At 36.5% G+C, this 15,387-nt stretch overlaps 2 protein-coding genes across 9 annotated transcripts in view; both read right to left on the bottom strand.

Annotated features, from left to right (window-relative positions):
• The window catches only part of IPO11 (importin 11), a 73,814-nt gene that overhangs the window by 1,168 nt on the left and 57,259 nt on the right, over nucleotides 1–15,387 (bottom strand). For all 7 annotated transcript variants that reach the window (XM_040655791.2, XM_015277596.4, XM_040655789.2 and 4 more), the window contains 2 exons: nucleotides 6,716–6,811; nucleotides 4,117–4,201 (listed from right to left, as the gene is read on the bottom strand). In XM_040655791.2, coding sequence (XP_040511725.1) covers nucleotides 4,117–4,201; nucleotides 6,716–6,811 — 181 coding nt within the window. The remainder of the gene's footprint in view (nucleotides 1–4,116; nucleotides 4,202–6,715; nucleotides 6,812–15,387) is intronic.
• LRRC70 (leucine rich repeat containing 70) lies at nucleotides 4,127–15,149 on the bottom strand. Of its 2 annotated transcripts, XM_040655793.2 has the most exons (5): nucleotides 15,035–15,149; nucleotides 9,720–14,537; nucleotides 8,554–8,624; nucleotides 6,716–6,811; nucleotides 4,127–4,201 (listed from the first exon to the last, which is right to left on the bottom strand). In XM_040655793.2, exon 2 carries the CDS (start codon nucleotides 14,524–14,526, stop codon nucleotides 12,598–12,600), a length of 1,929 nt encoding a protein of 642 aa, XP_040511727.1. In that variant the 5' UTR covers nucleotides 14,527–14,537; nucleotides 15,035–15,149; the 3' UTR covers nucleotides 4,127–4,201; nucleotides 6,716–6,811; nucleotides 8,554–8,624; nucleotides 9,720–12,597. The 2 variants fall into 2 exon arrangements, with proteins under 2 accessions (XP_040511727.1, XP_040511726.1); XM_040655792.2 differs by having other exon boundaries at nucleotides 8,554–14,537.

Below are 15,387 nucleotides of genomic sequence, written 5' to 3'. Positions count from 1 at the left end.
GGAATGCAATATAGAAAGCACTCCTTATTTAATAAGCAACATGGCCTGACGAACACGGCTGAACACAGACGTGTCATCAGTAAGAGCATGGATGGCTACAGCCTGAGACCGAATCTTCATTTTTCCTCAATAGCAGCAATCATGGGCACTCTCACCAAATGAGATGTGTCATTTTTTGCTAACATTAGTGGATTAATTCTGTAAAAAAAAAAAACTTCAGGAAAATTATTATATTATGTTTTCATAAGTAATTCATACATACCACAGTGTTGCATACTTTGAGATAAAAAAACTGCAGCAGAACATAAAGAAAATACTTTCTGTTTCGGCATGATAGGAAAAAAGGAATATTTGAATTTTAACAGGGAGTGGAAGACATTAAGCTTCCAAGGCTTACTTATTTATTAAATAATGTCATGGCCAAAACTAGAATCACAGAATCATAGAATCACCAAGGTTGGAAAAGACCCGCAGGATCACCCAGTCCAACCATCAACCCATCACCAATAGTTCTCACTAACCCATATCCCTCAATACCACGTCCAAACGTTCCTTGAACACCTCCAGGGTCAGTGACTCCACCACCACCCTGGGCAAGTGAAAACTGACTGAAACAACCACATGGACATAACACTTACTATAATAAAATAACTATGTTGGCCTATTAGTGGTTTATCATGAAAATAAAAACAAAGTACAACACCTCAAAACATTGTACTTATCACAGAAGGTAAGTACTTTTTCATTATGGTCAACTTTCATACTGTAAACCTCATCCTTCACTCTGTATTCCTAATAATACTGTCATCTTAGCCTTTGATCCCTCACCATTCAATGCTATTTCGTTATTTTACATTTCAAAGGAAAGATATGATCTTTTCAGCATTAGAAAGTGACCCTTCCTTTACTTTTAAAATGATCTAAGAATATAAAATGGACACAGACAATATCAGGGTTTTTCACAGACTTCAATGGGCCTTGGATTAATCTACAAATTAGTCACAGATCTAAGCATATAGAAAAAAAACTATACCACAAACACTGCAGTGTTTGCAAAACTTGCAACATTTTGCAAGTTTTACCACATAAAACCTGCTCATTTCCCTTACTGCAATATCACTTATCTATTTACTTTCCTCAGAATATGAGGTCTTGAATTAACCAGTTTCTTTCTACACTAGGGTAAGGTCAAAAAGGGATCTGTGATTCAGTGATATTGGAGCTCATGAAAATATATATTAAGGGCGCACTAAGAACGCCGTAGGTCTATATACTATATGCAGCGTAAGGTGATGAATCACTCGCTATCTGTTCACATTTACCTCGACATATTCACAATTCAAACAAACTATACTATTATTTAGTAAATGTAGATTACATGAAATCATCATAAACTTCTAAAGCACTAGAACAACCTTTCTAGTTGAAACAGTGAAGAGAGGTAGCAATGACAGAATAAAGAGACAGATGGAAGAAAAGTATCCAGAGCCTGTGCAAACATCAGGAAGTGATACTTCACATGGACCACGATAGTTTTTCTTCACATTTGTGACCTTGCAAAATCTTATCATCTTCAAAGAGATAATCCCATTTATCTTTTCAATATTATCTTATGAGGTTTAAACTTTTGAGCCCTGTCATACAAGCTGCTGATTCAGCATTAGAACATGTAAGAGGGTATAAACCTCTTGCAGGAATAAAACAGAACAGGAGAAAGAAAGCTTTCTTAAATCAACTGTAGATTCTCTTTAGGTGGTTCCTCGTCTTCTTCTTTTCACTTCAACTATTTGTTCCCACCTTTGTTTCAACAGAGGTATCTGCTACTGATTGTTGTTTTGATCAGAGAAATTGTTTTTGCTGGTGCTGATACAGAAAGGAAGAAGATTCCAGGGCAGGTGGATGGAAGTGATCTCAGCTGTTTTATTTTTAACCCAGTTTTTCAAAACAAACCTTAGTGGTGCTTTTAAAGCCCAGCATCAAACAGTAACCACTGCTAGTAACCTATCCAGATGATCTGTATCACTTGTGCTGCTGAAACCAGGACAATTTGAACTAGCAGAAGTTTCCACAAATGCAAAGTTATCCAGAAAAATGTATACTGAGTGCTATCATCTGGGATTCAGAATGAGTTTCCAGCAGATTATGACACCAACTAGCCTTTACTTTCTTTAATAGCTATGAGAAATTGCAGAGAACAAGGAAAGAATAGACTAAACATTTATAGTAGCTGAAAAAATGACAGAGAAAGGTCAAGTCTGAAATATATCGGGAACAATCAGCTACTTAAGGCAATGAGATAAGTAAGATGAGCCTCTTGTAACACAGCCTTGAAAGGACCAAGGATTTTCTAACACTTAGGAACCTAGAAAACATGTACACAGATACGCCTAGATTAAGAGATTAGAGCAGCTTCCTCTGCATTTATTTTTATGTATGACAGCATGTTCAATGTAAAATTTTAAAGGAATAAAGGCTGACAGCATGTCCAAGTTGCATGTTAAAGATCAGCAGACGGAAAGTCACAAGCACTTCCCTCAAGAGAAAAGAAAAGTAAGCAGCAATGCTCAAGGAAGATGTCTTTTGTATGTAAAATATAACATGACTCATGTCATTAAAGGTTCTGGACCCTCACTGCCAAAGCACAGCCACTTCTCTTTAATCACTGACAAAAACAATCACCCAACTGGCCAGTGATTTTATATTAAATGCCATCCCAGAACATCACCTTCACTAGGACACTATACTGCTGCACTGTGTCACTTAGGATGAAAGAAATATACTAGCCACAGAATAACAAACTCTTCATTCTTCCCATATAACTACATTCATGGTAGCCCATATTACAGCTACCATGTCAAAACTACCCAATACATGCCCAAACTATTAAAGTCTACCTGTACATTTAAAATTAAGAGAAACTTATTAAAAGTGTTAGCCAAAAGAATGTACTTCATTTCAGTATTTTCAAAGAACACCAAGAAAACAAAAGGAATGTAAATTTAAATTCACTTCATTTCTTTAAATCTGATTACCAAATCCAATGCATACACATCTATTTAAATCTGTATTTGTAGATATCTGTAAAGTGATCCTAGAGATCTCTCAATAAACATATCTCTATCCATGTATATTAGTTTGACATGTGACATTTGACACCTACATCATATATACCTGTAGCTAACATCTGATATCTGTAGCTAAGAAGGTATCTCTCTACATAAGATGGATATGTACCTCGTACCTCAAGAAACAGTAAGAATGAATACCATCATTCTGCAAGCTGGAAGAATACCAAATTTAACTGAGTCCAGAGATGCTTTCAAGAGTAATTGAATTACGGAAATATATAATATATTTTCTTTAAATAAAGCATTGCAAGACACCAGGAATTTCTTGTAAGGCACCACTATCAGCTGAAGTGTGTGCAAGACTTTCTGCAATTTGCTACAAAATGATCTGTTTATTGATTTCTATTTAAAAGAAAACCAAAAAAAATCAAACCAAAGGCAGACAACAGTTTAACGAAATGAGGTATGTCAGTAAGAGCAACTGTGCACAACAGGGCTACACACATCTACCCTACCAACCAGTTCAACCTTTTGCAATTACCCAATACCAAGCTGCTCAGACGGGTTTATCCTACAGCATCCGTGCACTGCAGTTTTCTGTTCAAGTGAGGAACCAGATTCCCTGAACTCAGATGTGCAATCTGTGGAAAGGTCCACAGAGAGTTCTCTACAGTAGAAAAAGGTTTTATGCAGGCATACTGCTCTTCAAGCAAAGCACACAGTTCAGTATAATAAGAGTCTGTTTTAAATGTGGGAAACTTGATCAGCCACAACATTTTGATAAGATTTATCCTCCTGCATTTTTCAAAAAACCCTCTTTGCAATGCTCAGTGATGAGATTGTATTTACTTCGGCAACATCTAAGACTCAAAAGGAATGCAGAAGCATAGATGTGGCTGCAAAGTTTGTCACCAGAGCCTTTTCTTTCTTTTGATTCATGAGATGAATTCAAAAACAATAAATGAACCAAGTCTAAAGGCAAAGAGTTTTGTCTGGGATGAGTGAATTTCCTAATTAGCTCTATAACTGAGTAACATCTAAAGCTTACCAATTTTTTCCTTTTGTCTTGTTCTGTGGGAGGCTCCTCATCTTCTGTAACTTTGGGCTCTTCAAAATGAGACAGCAGCAGGCAGCTAAGAATGGGAATAAAATTAACTTGAGTACACACTGTCATTAAAAGTTACTTTAAAACATTACTAAAAACACAGGATGCAATCAATTATATATACTCTGTTCTTAACTGAGAATAGGAACTATCTTCATGGGGAAATAGCTATCCTGAAATGATGACATGGGTAAATTAAAACTTATATCTTTAGGGATTAATGCGGGCTGAAAAGGTTCTCCAGCAAAGCCATGCACCAAAAATGCAGCAGTCATCAGACTTCCAAATAAATCTGCAGAAATCAGGTTGTTGTTTGTGAATGTTTATAATGCTGCTTGAACATCAGAAGTTTTGACCTAATAATCTCAGTCTGATATCTTAGTTTGTAGCAGTGCAAGAAAAAGAGCTTCACGGTTGCTTTCAAAAACCACTGTCCAGCTGAATAAACCTGAAAATCATCTTGCTTTTTAGAACACAATGATCTCCTAAGAGGATATCTTCACTACCACAGAAAAATATTAGTTTTCAGTTTTCCAGAGAGATGCTAAAAATAAACCATTTTTTTTCCCCTGTATCTGATGCTGACCGCAGGAAGAGAACGCGTATGTTTAGTGAGTCTAAGTGACATTCATCTTTTCTGCAACTTCATTGAGATGTCCATATGTGATAGAAAAGCGAGATGCTCCAGCAGAACTCTCAGTGACGATCATTTCTAAAGTCTCACTCCCTTAATTTAATTGAATTTCTATTGCCTTAGTATAGGAGAGTGAAAACATTTCATATTCCAGGCAACATTTTTTTAATATTGTGTACATTAAAATGTTAATGGGTAGAATTTTGCTTTCTTATTCATGTAACGGGGCAAGAGATTGCACACTGGAGAATGAAGAAAAGCAGTTAGGTTGTGTTAAATATCATATACGTTATTTTAGCTTACCTTCAGATACACAACAATTTCCCAAACAAATAAATACCCTTAAGCACAAGTGCTTTACAATATACTACATATTTTATATTCCAAAAATAAAATAATATTATGATAATCAGTGGTATACACAATCAAATTTCTTTTCTGTCCCTGTTCATGCTTAAATACACTCTTTAATATGGAGGCACACAATAGCACACGCTGCTCCAGATGTGTACTTTAATTACTTTCAGATTACTTCAAAATTTTTAACACTAATGCCAAAGCCTTTTGAACAGTTCACATGGCTTCTGTCCACATAAGTATGTCTGTAGTTCAGTGAGCCTGCATCTTGCAAAGAAAAAAGTGTCCAGAGTTTGGAATGTGTAATGACAAGTCCTACTGGTATCCAAGCTTAAAATACAAAATTAACTATGACAAAGTTTTGTTACTTTCCAATACTGTTAGAAAGTAACATGCTTAGAAGCAGAAGGGATTTTGCAGCATTTACTCTGATAGTAATTAAAGCACAGCATCAAAGCATATTCTTGGGCTTTGCAGTTAAATCTTCTACACTGATAAACAGGGGAAAATGCCTAGCATGAGTCAGCCAGCATTCTGCACGAAATTCATCAGCACAGTTCAGGTTCAGTGCATGTGGACCATCCAGACACTTGTGAGCAACCCATCTGTTATAAGGGGAGGTGAGATTAAAGCATGCATGTGGACTGTATCAGCTGGCTTCAGGGTGAGAAATTATCCCCTTAAGCATTTAATAATTATTTCAGGCACAGTCTATTCTGTCTCCAGGGAATTATCTGAAAATTAGAAAGTGTTTGATTTTTAGCACACAGTAAATACTGTTATTAGAATATATTATGTCTGTAGGGATATCCCATAGAGCATTTACTGTTGTTATTTTTGCCTTACTGTTCTTTATTCTAAAACTATATAATCATTAGAGAAAAAAACAACATTAAAATCTCTGTCCTAAACACCCTTCATTCAGTGTTTTTGACTTCTCCAGATTTTCTATAATTCCAGTAACAAACAGAGGATGAATGAGCGTAGTGCTGGTGGCAGTGCGTTCCAAGCATCCCAGGGTCTTGCCACCATAAACAAGCCCCTCTTCCTGTTCAGAAAATTGCCTTTTCAGATGTGCTTTGTAGTGGCTGGTATGTTAGGTGGAACACTGAGTGGCAAAAACTGCGCCTGAGGAGTAGAATTCCAAGTGCCTTCACGCCACAGAGAGCTGGGTACATAGCGTACGTTCAACGTACGTGACACGGTTAGGGAATGATCTTAGTTAAACTCCAGATGTCACATTCAAAGAAACTCTGGGCTGAAGCGAACAAAAAGGAAAGCTAAGAATATTCATATTTTAAGCCACCATTTAATAGACTCTTTGAATGATATAAATACATAAAATCTAAAATTAATTTTCATTTTACATTGCCCCCAACCTCCCAGAGTACTCTACTTTGGATCAAAAGTTTCCAATCCTGCTGTAACATCAACAGTCACAAGCACAGACTCCTATAAGCACGTCTCAACCACCTATAGAGTTTTCCTGTCAAAACACTACACATTTAAAACTCTTACTATTGTAAAACCCAAAAATCATTTTTCACTTACTCTTTGTAAGTTCCTGTTTCAGGATCTTCAGTCATAACATCATACAGACCTTCCAATGTAACGTGGATGATACCACAAAATTTATCTTGGATAACACTGGAAAAGAAAAGGAAAGAGTCTTAGCTAAAGTAACTGAACAGCGAATTTGTTCAATAACCGTAAGGCACATTTACCAAGTAGTGTTTTCATTACTCACCACTTAGCTGAGCATGCCCTCAGGCAGCTAATGCTAACTTTGATTACATAAGGGACCTAAAGTTAGCAAACTCATGATAGAAGCATTTTTATTAGAATGAATTGTCACGTGTCATTGAAAATTTAGAAAGGCCAGAGTACTTGCTTCTGCTTCTAACACATTTGCATATTTTCTAACATCGCTATTTGATGCAAAAAGAACAGCATGCAAAGCTAGTACATTCCTTCTGGCTTTCTCTATTCAGCCTTACAAGCATTTCTCTAATCTCCTGGACTGGTTAATGACATTCCATAAGGGGGTGAAAGGTGTCTCCACCTACGGAAGAAAATTTTCTTAATCAGAAAGGTGGAAGCACATTTCAGCTGCACTTAAGCACAGCTAACTCCTGTCATTTGAATTACCAGACCAAAGAGCTGATAGGTAGCACCAGAGACTGGAAAAAAACAAGGAAATACAGATGAGCACCTTCCTTTCTCCAACAGAAGCTGAAGGCCAGGTTGGACACTCTAAGTGTCCCAAACGACACCAATCTCCTAAATCACTGAGACGCACATCCTGCCTTGCAAATTCACATGCCTGTAGTATGAGAAGGGAATACAATCACCAACTCCCAGACTCTAGATGAAAAAGCAGGTACCAGCAGCTTCTAGTTATGGGAAAGTTGCTCTAATTGCTGTCACTTCTGCTGAATTCCCTGCTATTCTGGTTTGGCTATCAGTGCACAGACTCCTACTCTTGTGAGCTACAGAAGTGTTAAGGCACTCTGCAAGTGAACAACAGTTTCAGCTACTGGCAAAGAAATGGAAAATTCTGATCAGTGATAGTAAATGACAGCTTCCTCATGTGTCACTGCTGTTTACTAATGAGTTCAATTAGCTCAGTTTTGGAATTCCAGGGTTCATTTTTCCCAGAGATGGCTGGTGCAGACATATAAAATCTTAAATACATAACAGACTATATCACAATAGGTGCTTTGGAAAAAAAAGCCTATCAAGTTTTGAATATTAAGCATATAAAATATTTCTTTTTAATTTGTTTTGATAAGATTATGATTCAGCTTGTGATCATTTTGTTTTCAAATGAACATTTTTCATAAATTTTATTCAGCTTCGGTCAATTGCCAGGAATAGAACTGTATTTGAATGCTGAAAGCTGAAACTCCAGCACTTTCAGGGATGAAAAAGGGATGAAAACTGATGGAATTTTCCTTCAGTCTGGCCTCTTACTGTTGTCACTTACGTTTTACAAAAGACTTTCTCCCTTGCCAAACAGCTTCCTTACCTCAACCAAAGCAGAAAGCAAACAACCTACAGAAAATGAGCACTGCTTGTTTAGAAGACTGCCAAATAAGCCCTCAGAGTTAAGGATTTCTTCAGTTGAGTTAGATTCCTACAAAGCACATTTACCTTCATTAAAGCCTTTTTTCATCATACTTTTTTTTTTCCTCTCAACAACATACATCTAGGAAAATCCCCATTAGCGTGGTTAGTATTTTCCACCGTAGGAAAGGAAACAGCTGTCCTCACATTCCTTTCAAAAGAGGACCTGGGGAATTCAACCAAGAACACTGCATCTCGGAGGAGTACACTATGCTCTGTAAGTATGTGCCATTTTAATTAATAGTATAGTTGCTATCAGCTACCTGGTAGCTAAATTTGTTCCTTTCAAGCCACATGAAGAACGCCTAATTGCCACAGGAACTGCATGATTTTACTTGGAGGAGAAAGAAGAGACAAAAATGATTAACCCAATGTAGGCATAGCCTTTTCACCTGCTGCAAGTACTAATTATGGTCAATCTATACAACAGGATTATGTTAATTAACCGAAATATAAAAAAGTAAGCACTGTGCGCATTAACCACTACTTCTTTTCTTTTTTCTTCTTTTTCCTCTCTGCCAGGCTTGCAGACTAATAGGAAAAGCACACAGGGAGGGAGGCCCTTTTCAGTTAACTCATGTATCCAGTGATCTGTGACATACACAGAGGAAACTGAAGATGGTGGCTAAAAATTCAAAATACAGTTCCTGATAATTAGCTGCAAAGTATGCTGAGAAATCAGTTTTCTTTACTTGGAAATGCTATTTTTATCTCATAGCATAAGTTAGAGATGTTATTTTACTTCTTCTTGAAGTGAACAGTAGAAATGTAATGGTAATTTTCCAGAGGAAAGCAGTGCCACAGAACACAGAAGGCCTTCCAAAATAACCTAACGGCTACCTGCAGCTTTCAGTGAAGATAAAACCATCTTTTTTCCCTTCCTCTCCTTTTTCTCTTGAAAGGAGACACAGTTTTTTCCTACCAGACACTCCCTGAAATGTTTATCAAGTACAAAATCATTAAACAATAGAACTATTTTTAGAGTAAGAGTTTTAGAGTAAGACATATGCTGGGGGGAAATAAAGGCAGCATATGTTCACTGTGATTTAAAAAAAAACCAAACCCACAACAAAAAAAAAAAACTTGGGCTGAAGTTCAGCGTCAACACAATGAGATATCAGGTGTCATTTTCATGGAAGAAGAGGAAAGAGCCTTGCAAATCAAGGAAATCTCTTTTTAGAAGTCTAAAATTAGACTGGTTGTTTTAAGAAACATGCTGGAAAGTTCTTAAGAGTGGCTTCAGAAAAGAAAGGGATAACATATTTTGCTCAACTTTCATTGCAAAACTGAACAGTTAATACTGTTCATACAAAAAATCTCAGCTCAGGATGAAGGCAGCATTTAAGCAGTTCCACCTTTCAATTGCATCTAATCAAGGTCAGCAGCATAACAAGTAACAGCATAAAGTTATAAGTGATTTTCTAACTACCCTAAGGTCCTTTAAGTTAGCAGGACAAAACCTAGTTTGGTACATATCAAGAATTATCAAGAGATAGGCCCAGAATTAGAGTTTTATAGCTTCTATGAAGTTGTTAGTTGGGATTTAAACCAGTCCAGGGTCCAGTTCCAAAGACGCAGTTAACACCTTCTTTATGTAATCACAAAAGGGATCTTCCATGTTACCTACTTAAAAACAAACAAACTAACAAACAAAACAAACAAACAAACAAAAAAAACACCTTGTCTCTAATAAAAAACATGCACCAAAGCTATTTATGGCAGCTTGAACATGAATGTTTTTCATTTTAAAGTCTGCATGATTTAAACAGATATATATACCACACACAGACATAACATTCCTGTTTCCTAGTGTGAACATTTAACTTGGCAGTTACTAACTGCCAAACAAAAGCACTTTCCCACAACTTCCCACAACCCCTCAATTTCTTGATACAGCAGAGCTGGAGATTTTTCACAAGTTGGTTATTGGAGGATGATTCCTCTCCGTAAGATGGCTTTGACTGTCCCAGCAATGCTTACAGAGATGACACTGGCAGTATCAACTTCATTTAGACTCCATCACTGGAAATAGTAGGACACACAACTGGAAAATGATTCCTACAGAAGTCTGTAGGAAACACCTTCAGAGGGAACCATGGTCTTCTGCTGAGAACAGCTAAGGAACACACAGCCTCCCAGGTTTGAGAATTGGGTTTGTTCTGTCTCAGTCTTTACCCACTCCCCATGAAATTCTCTCTCACATGGGCACATCAGCATTACTACTTAAGAAAACCTGGTTAACTAGCATTGACTAGAATGATCATCACTCAGATGCTAATTAAGTCCGTTACTTCTGATGATAGCCATATAAAATTGAAAGTTTAGAGATAAAGAACTTAAGACTACCAAATCTAGCAATGTAGAATTACACATTGTGTAGCTGTTATTAAATGAAAACAAAAACAACCTCAAAACACAAAAAAGCCCAATAAATTTAACACTTGCCACAACCCATTACATAGGAGGGACAAAAAGAATAAAGCACTGTATTGGAGTAAAAAAATTAAGCTTGAATTTGAGAGTAATTAGCATCTTCTCCCCTCAAACAAACAAACAAAACACACTACATTTAATATCTATTAGTATAAAAGTATATAGTTTCTAGTCACAAAACTCAACAGTTTAAGCTTTTGTCCAACTAGCAGAATGAAGTGTTCCATGAGACAGAAATATTTCACCTATTACAGATTAAATAAGAGTAAAATACAGCATTACAATACAATGAAAGTAAATCTCAACAAAACTTAGATTTTGTTACATCCAATAGAAAGACGTAGCAAGCAGCAACAGAGGCACACAACAGAGGTAGACTTTCACATTCACACCCATAATAGTACAGGCAAGGTCTACATTTGTACTGACAGCAGAAAATATCTTGTCATTCCTGGAAATGTACTGGAAACAGACAAACAGGGAGTGCAACAAATGTGGCCATGCACATTAGCTATGCTGGTAGGCTGGCTGGAGCCAGAAATCCTACAGCATCCCACACATCTAAAGAACACTCAGGCCTTCAGCCTAGATCTTGGGAGTGTAAGATACTTCTGAGCAAGTATGAAGCTGAATCAACATCATGGCTATTGAAACGCAGTTATGCATTTTTCCCTATGCAAAATGATGCTCCTGTAAATTGAGCTGCTGATATAAACCAAGTGACTGAAGTCTCTAGGATACGTACTTGTAGAAGACAAGCAGTATCTATGAAAATTAAGCACCATCTAGCTAGTTGAAAATTTTACAGGATTGGGCCATTTGGAACCTATTTCTGTAACTTTTTCCTCTCTAAAGCTTGAATTACTGGAGTAACAAGAAAAAAATCCATAGAAATTGAGGCTGAAAATAAACCCACAATACGCTAGATGTAACCTAACAATAATGTAAACAGAACATCAATATTCTAAATAATTCTACATGGTCTGCATAATACCCATCATTTCAAGCACAATCCTAGGATGTAGTCTTCTCTCAGAAAACATACTTTGACTTAACACTTCAAAATATACAAATACTTAAGTATCCTCAGTAGATTTCTTCAGTTTATACGGCTTATCTAGCCAAAGACTCCCTCAAACTTAACCATATAAATGAAAATATCTTTTTACAGTCAATAATTAACCAAATTCCATTATCAGAGATACTATAAACTTTATCAATTTTTGAATCTGATACTTACTTCCATATTAACTCCTAAGAAGAAATGACCATAACGTGATACAGATGCACGCTATTAAAAAATCACATTTTAATATATTCATTATACAGAGTACACAAATTTTTATGTTAGAATGTGAGATATGAACAAAATTTGTATTACTTTTTTTTCCATCAAGAGTTTCAACACACTAGCTGTAAATATGTCCATTTTTTAACAGTAAAGATTAACTGAGGCAGAAAAGAAACTGTGTACACAATAAATACATTAAGCATTGCTCTTTTCATTCCCCCAGGTTTTCTGGCCTCATGATCCTGCTACTGTTACCTTTAATTTCAAGTTAGCTATGTAATTACTACAGAAACTTAATACCCACAAGTACTGCAAAAAAAATAATACGAACATTCTTTCTACTGAACACATACTTGCGTTACAGGTGAAAGAATCCTACAACAGGAACATAGGTAATCCATATCAGGTTTAAATGACATTTAATAAAAATCAATAAACTTCAGAACACCGAGAAAGCAAATAAACCCAAATTATACTATTTTCCACAATTCTATCAACCAGGTGATTTTTTTAGACAACCGAATTCTTGACTTCTTGACATTTCAGACTGCAGTAAAATTAACATCAAATCAACGGAGGTAAATTACAAAGATGAATGTTCAAACAATATGACCTGTGCCTGACTTTCAGATGCCGTTCGCTTGAGCAGCCTAATTTGGTCCAGTTCTGAATCTCCCACTGAATTCTCAGTTAGAGACTGCACTGCATCATTTATGTTGTACCTGCCAGGTTGATAAAAACCATAATACTCTATTCTCTTCTCCCCTGAGTTTTCCAGCACCTTTAGTTTCTGTCTAAAGTGAATGATTCTGTAGGTTAGGAACAAGATCACAGCACAAGCCAGAACGAAAAAGGCTAGCAAAACATCAAAGGCCTGATTCAGCTTTTCAACCTGTTGTGTACAAAGTACGGATGTCTGTAATGATACTGGAGCAGCATCTGTTGGAAACAAACTTTTTACTTCTATGGTTCCAGTAACAGGTATAATCTGTGCTGATATTTGTACTGGTAAAACCGACAGTACTGTAGGTGCCTGTGAATGAATTCCAGCAGCAGTGTTTCCTCTGTAAGGCAAAGGGCTAGTAGACGTAGCTGCAGTTCCTTCCCAGAGAGCAATGAATTTTTTATCTGCCTTAACAAATTCCTCAAATGGGCTGTGCCTGTTTCCCTTATGCCATGCCATCAGCAAAGTACTAGGGCTGTGATGGGTATCCAGAGATTCTACATTCCAGGCTGCTTCTGGGCTGGGGGTGACGCCACTGCAGTTTGCAAACTGAGTCCACCTAATGTAATGCAAAGGTCTGCCACGCATGCTGAGGGGATTCCAACAAAGAATTTTAACAGAAATGGGAGACGATGACAGCCACTTCAGTAACCCAAACATTTTGCAGCTACAGTTCCAAGGATTATAATTCATATGTAGGTGAGTTAAAGACACTAAGGGCTCGAGCACTTTCAGTTGCAACTCTGTAATATTATTAAATGCTAAATTGAGAATTTTAAGTGACTGTCCCATTTTCTCAAAGACACCGTCACTGATAGTGGTTATTTTATTTCGGTCTAACTGCAGATACTTTAAACTGTTCAAAGAAGTAAAAGAGCTGGAATTTATATTTTCTAAATCATTGTAACTTAAGATTAACTGGCTAAGGTTGCTTAATCCAAAAAATCCATTTACAGCGATATGTTTTAGCTTTACACTTTTTAAAGACAGATATCTAAGCTTGTTAAGTCCTTTAAATGCAAAACGTTGTATTGATCTAATAGGATTGTGAGATAAAGAAAGTCTTTCAAGATTTTCGAGCCTTCCAATGGCATTTGATGGCACAAGTGTTAAGTTGTTACCTTCAAGGAACAAGTATACAAGGTTTTCAAGATGACAAAATGCTGCATCTGATATTCGTGAAATCTTATTATTTGCTAGGTTAAGTGTTTGAAGATTTCTCATCCCCAGGAAAGTTCCACTTCCAAGGATACTGAGACGATTTCTTTGAAGTGTTAAATATCTAACAGAAAGGAGATCACTAAATAATCCTCGGGGAACAAAAGCTATTTGATTATTCTGAAGGTATAAATAATGAAGATTGGAAAGACCTTCAAAAACTCCTGGATCCAGGCGCTTAATATTATTGTTATTTAGATGCAAGTAGCAAAGTTTAGGAAGATCCACAAAAGCTTTTGGGTGTACATACGAAATACTGGAATTATCCATGTAAAGTGCAGCAAGCTTCTGAAGGCCTGTTAATTCATTTGGAATGAGATGTGATATATTATTCCCACTGAAGTATACAAGCATTGTAGTTTTGGGGAAGTTCCGAGGGATGCTTGAAAGACCCAAGTTACGACAGGTAACTTGCCTCCCTGTGCAGAGCTGGCAAACAGCTGGACAGCCAAGAACCTCGTTCTGGAGCAGCAACAAAAGAAAACCACTAAGGAGATGCAGGAATGCTCCTGTGCAGGTTGAAAAACTTTGTAGTCCACACATATCCCTGTCTTTGGCCTTCTCACTCATTTCTGACTTTGCTAGTAGAGATAAAAAAAAGTTTGTGAATATTATTCATTTGAAATTTTAGGATTCTTTAAAAAAAAAAAAAGTTTTACTTTCAAGATTGGTATTTTAAATATATTGTCCTACGAGGCCAAATAAGCAATTTCAAAGTAAAACTTAAGTTCGTCATGAGTTTGAACTATATGAAACAAAAAAATTCAAAGTAAATGAAAAGTGAAACAAATCACTGCCAAAATAGCAGATGATTCTATGATATGATCATATGATACTATGATACAGCCAAAATAGCTGGAAAATACTTAATTGGTTATAGAATAAAAGTTGCCAAAATAATGGCTTCTAGTCAATTCACAATACTGTATATTAACTACTTTAAGTAGTTAAAAATGACAAGGAACTTTTTCAGTAGCTTTCAAGTAGAAGTGCCAACAAGTTTCCTTTCATTTACAGCTTGAACTTTGCCTTTCATAAGCTTGAATTACATTCAAAATAAGCAGAAACAAATCCTTACCCCAAATTTGAAGTTCACTATTTCTGTTCCTTCATTGTTTTGCAGTTTGTTGGGCTGTTACCAGTTGACAGTGCCCATCTGCGAAACGCTTGGAAAAGTGATACTGCTGTGTAACACAGCTCTCACATTTTGCCCCTGGATTTGCAACTGCTCATTCAGGAAACTAAGAAGTACTTAAAGTGAGGTTGCCATGGATACAGGAAACTGTCAGACCGGAAGCCATTTTATCTGTGCTTCAGAAGTATTGTTGGAAAGGAAATCTCAAATAGCTGTTTCTAGAAAACCAAGAATTATCCTAATCTCTGCAACTGCTGCCTTAAAAAATAATAATAATAATAAAAAATTAAGTAGGA

The sequence above is a fragment of the Gallus gallus genome, chromosome Z (genome assembly GCF_016699485.2).
Source record: "Gallus gallus isolate bGalGal1 chromosome Z, bGalGal1.mat.broiler.GRCg7b, whole genome shotgun sequence".
Taxonomy (NCBI): domain Eukaryota; kingdom Metazoa; phylum Chordata; class Aves; order Galliformes; family Phasianidae; genus Gallus; species Gallus gallus.
Note: the sequence above shows the minus strand (reverse complement) of the source record. Positions and strands in the feature narration are given on the sequence as shown.